Source organism: Sprattus sprattus (assembly GCF_963457725.1).
Source record: "Sprattus sprattus genome assembly, chromosome: 2".
Classification (NCBI taxonomy): domain Eukaryota; kingdom Metazoa; phylum Chordata; class Actinopteri; order Clupeiformes; family Clupeidae; genus Sprattus; species Sprattus sprattus.
In genome coordinates this window covers 7,554,434-7,556,933 of record NC_137921.1, presented here as the reverse complement: position 1 = coordinate 7,556,933, position 2,500 = coordinate 7,554,434, and the positions used below count along the sequence as shown (strand labels likewise).

The window sequence follows — 2,500 nt, the reverse complement described above, 5'->3', positions numbered from 1 at the left end:
CCTCCCTTCCCCCACGGCTTCCCATTTAAATATTTGCCAATCTTGCTGCCACCCGTCTGCCACGCATGCCACAGGGCACCGCTATCGATTTCAGTCTTTCATTTCAGAGAGACGCTTTGAAATGGGGCTCCCACCGTGAAAACAAAGCAACGCTAGCTGCTAGCTGCTAGCTGCTAGCAGCGATCTCCCCTTTCCCCTCAGCTTAACCGCACCACTTAACCCATCTCATGTGTGTGTGTGTGTGTGTGTGTGTGTGTGCCACTTAACCCATCTCATCCATCAGCTTCGCGGGGCCCGCAGCCTCCTCCTGCGCTTGCCTCTGGTTGCATCATTCCGTGCCTTGCAGGACGACTGGCAGACTGAAGCCGCGTGAGAGCTGAGGGGGCTGTGTGTGTGTGTGTGTGTGTGTGTGTGTGTGATGTGTGTGTGTGTGTGTGTGTGTGTGTGTGATGTGTGTGATGTGTGTGTGTGTGTGTGTGTGTGGTGTGTGTGTGTGTGTGTGTGTGTGTGTGTGATGTGTGTGGTGTGTGTGGTGTTCTAGCGACTGTTGCCAGGCTCACAAACTGCCCACTGTGAGTCACAGGGAGGATCCTGTTTCTCACAGTCTCTGATGGAATCAGTGTAGTATCACTCAGAGAGAGGAGGGGGGGGGGGGGGGGGGGGGGGGGCAGGCATAGAGGATAGAAGGAGGAGGAAGAGACAGAGACAGATTGATATAGAGCCTTTTCATGCAGCGTTTTCATGGCGGGAATATTGTGACTTCATTCCGCCTCCGTGTTCTGTGTACAAAGGCGGAATGGGGTGGGGGGGTTCAGTGGAAAGCCAGCATGGTGGATAAGGGGTGTGTGACGCAGCCTAGCAGCTAACCAAAAGGAAGCCGGACTACTATGTTGTCAAAACACAAATTAACATTTAGCAGATGCTTTTATCCAAAGCGACTTGGATGTATACACATTTTACATTTACACTGATGGCACACGGCACATCAGGAGTAAAGTGTCTTGCTCAAGGACGCTTCGACAGGGAATCGAACTAGCAACCTTCTGATTACTAAATGACTTCTCTACCTCCTGTACCACTGTCACAGATCTGACATGATGAGCATTAACATGTTGTACATTATCCACACCTTGCTATAGACGTGCACAGCTTGCAAGTTCATCGATGTTTGTGAAAGCAACAGGAATGATAGTTCATTTGGGACGCGTTACGGCTCAGTCGAAAAAAACTAGGAATTCAGAACATCTGACATGATTTAATGCGTTTCAGCCAAAAATGCAAACACAATCATGTGGTGGTGACAGATGATCACTTTCCTTATCTTCCTAATCAATAATTATGTTCAACTTTTTTTCTTGTTCATTTTGACACACTGCCTCTTCATGCATCTTCTCACACGGTTTTAAACCTGTCTCGGTTTGTCACCATATTGATAATGATGTCATATTGATTTAAACGATGCGCCTCACTGCATTAAACGATGCGCCCCACTGCAGCAGGGGATATGTTCTGCGTCGGAGGCATCTTTAAGGGGCGTCTCTAGTGCAAATGTACTTGTTGGAAAAATCCAAGTGGTTCCGGAACGCTGGCATGCTTTGTAAAAGGATACACTGGGGCGTCATTATGCAGCCTCTATTTGGTTCAGTAAAAACACGTGAAGGCGGTATAATGAGGAGTCCTCTTAATGTGATTATTGCAGGATCTCAGTCTAAAAAGGACTATAGAGACACATAAAGAGAGAGAGAGAGAGAGAGAGAGAGAGAGAGAGAGAGAGAGAGAGAGAGAGAGAGAGAGACTAAGAGAGACTGACATAGACTGAGAATTAGGGTTCAGAGTATGAATGCCATAGAAGGCATCAGACTTTGAGACGTTTCACCATCACAGCCACCAAAGCATGGTGGGCATGACCGCTGACCTTTGCCCTCTGACCTTTGCCCTGCAGCTCCAGGATGCCCTGAAGTGTCAGCAGTGCCAGAAACAGTTCAGGTCCAAAGCCGGCCTCAACTACCACACCATGGCGGAGCACAGCAGCAAGGTAAAGCCCGGCATGTAAAGTGTGTGTGTCGTTCTACCCTCAAGCAGAAGTGTGTGTGAAGTGTGCGTCTTCACACACTTCTGCTCATGTCTGACATCTGGGAGTTACACACGTAAACACAGGAAATAAGCACTGTGTATAACACACACACTAAAAAAAAAGTGTTATCTTACAAAGTGAAAAATAGAAACTGAAACAAACAGATTTACGAATTTGAACAACTTATAGGTAACAGATGCAGAACAAACAAAGTTTGTGGATTGATTTTCATTTGAATGTCACACAATCATAATTTGTGAAAGCCCCATTTATAGGCTTGAAAGTTTAAGTGCATATGCAAGTGTTTTTGCGCTCACCTCAACTGATATACTTGATCAGCCAGTGAGGCCAGGTGGTCCGGATTTATAATGATGATAAAAGAGGGGGAAAAGAAACTTGAAGAAAGTGATACCGCTCATATGCAAC

At 46.7% G+C, this 2,500-nt stretch overlaps 1 protein-coding gene across 2 annotated transcripts in view; it reads left to right on the top strand.

Annotated features, from left to right (window-relative positions):
* Positions 1 to 2,500, top strand: part of znf512b (zinc finger protein 512B) — a 57,223-nt gene that overhangs the window by 37,894 nt on the left and 16,829 nt on the right. For both annotated transcript variants that reach the window (XM_080832493.1, XM_080832492.1), the window contains exon 11: positions 1,943 to 2,035. In XM_080832493.1, the coding sequence (XP_080688619.1) occupies positions 1,943 to 2,035 (93 nt within the window). The remainder of the gene's footprint in view (positions 1 to 1,942; positions 2,036 to 2,500) is intronic.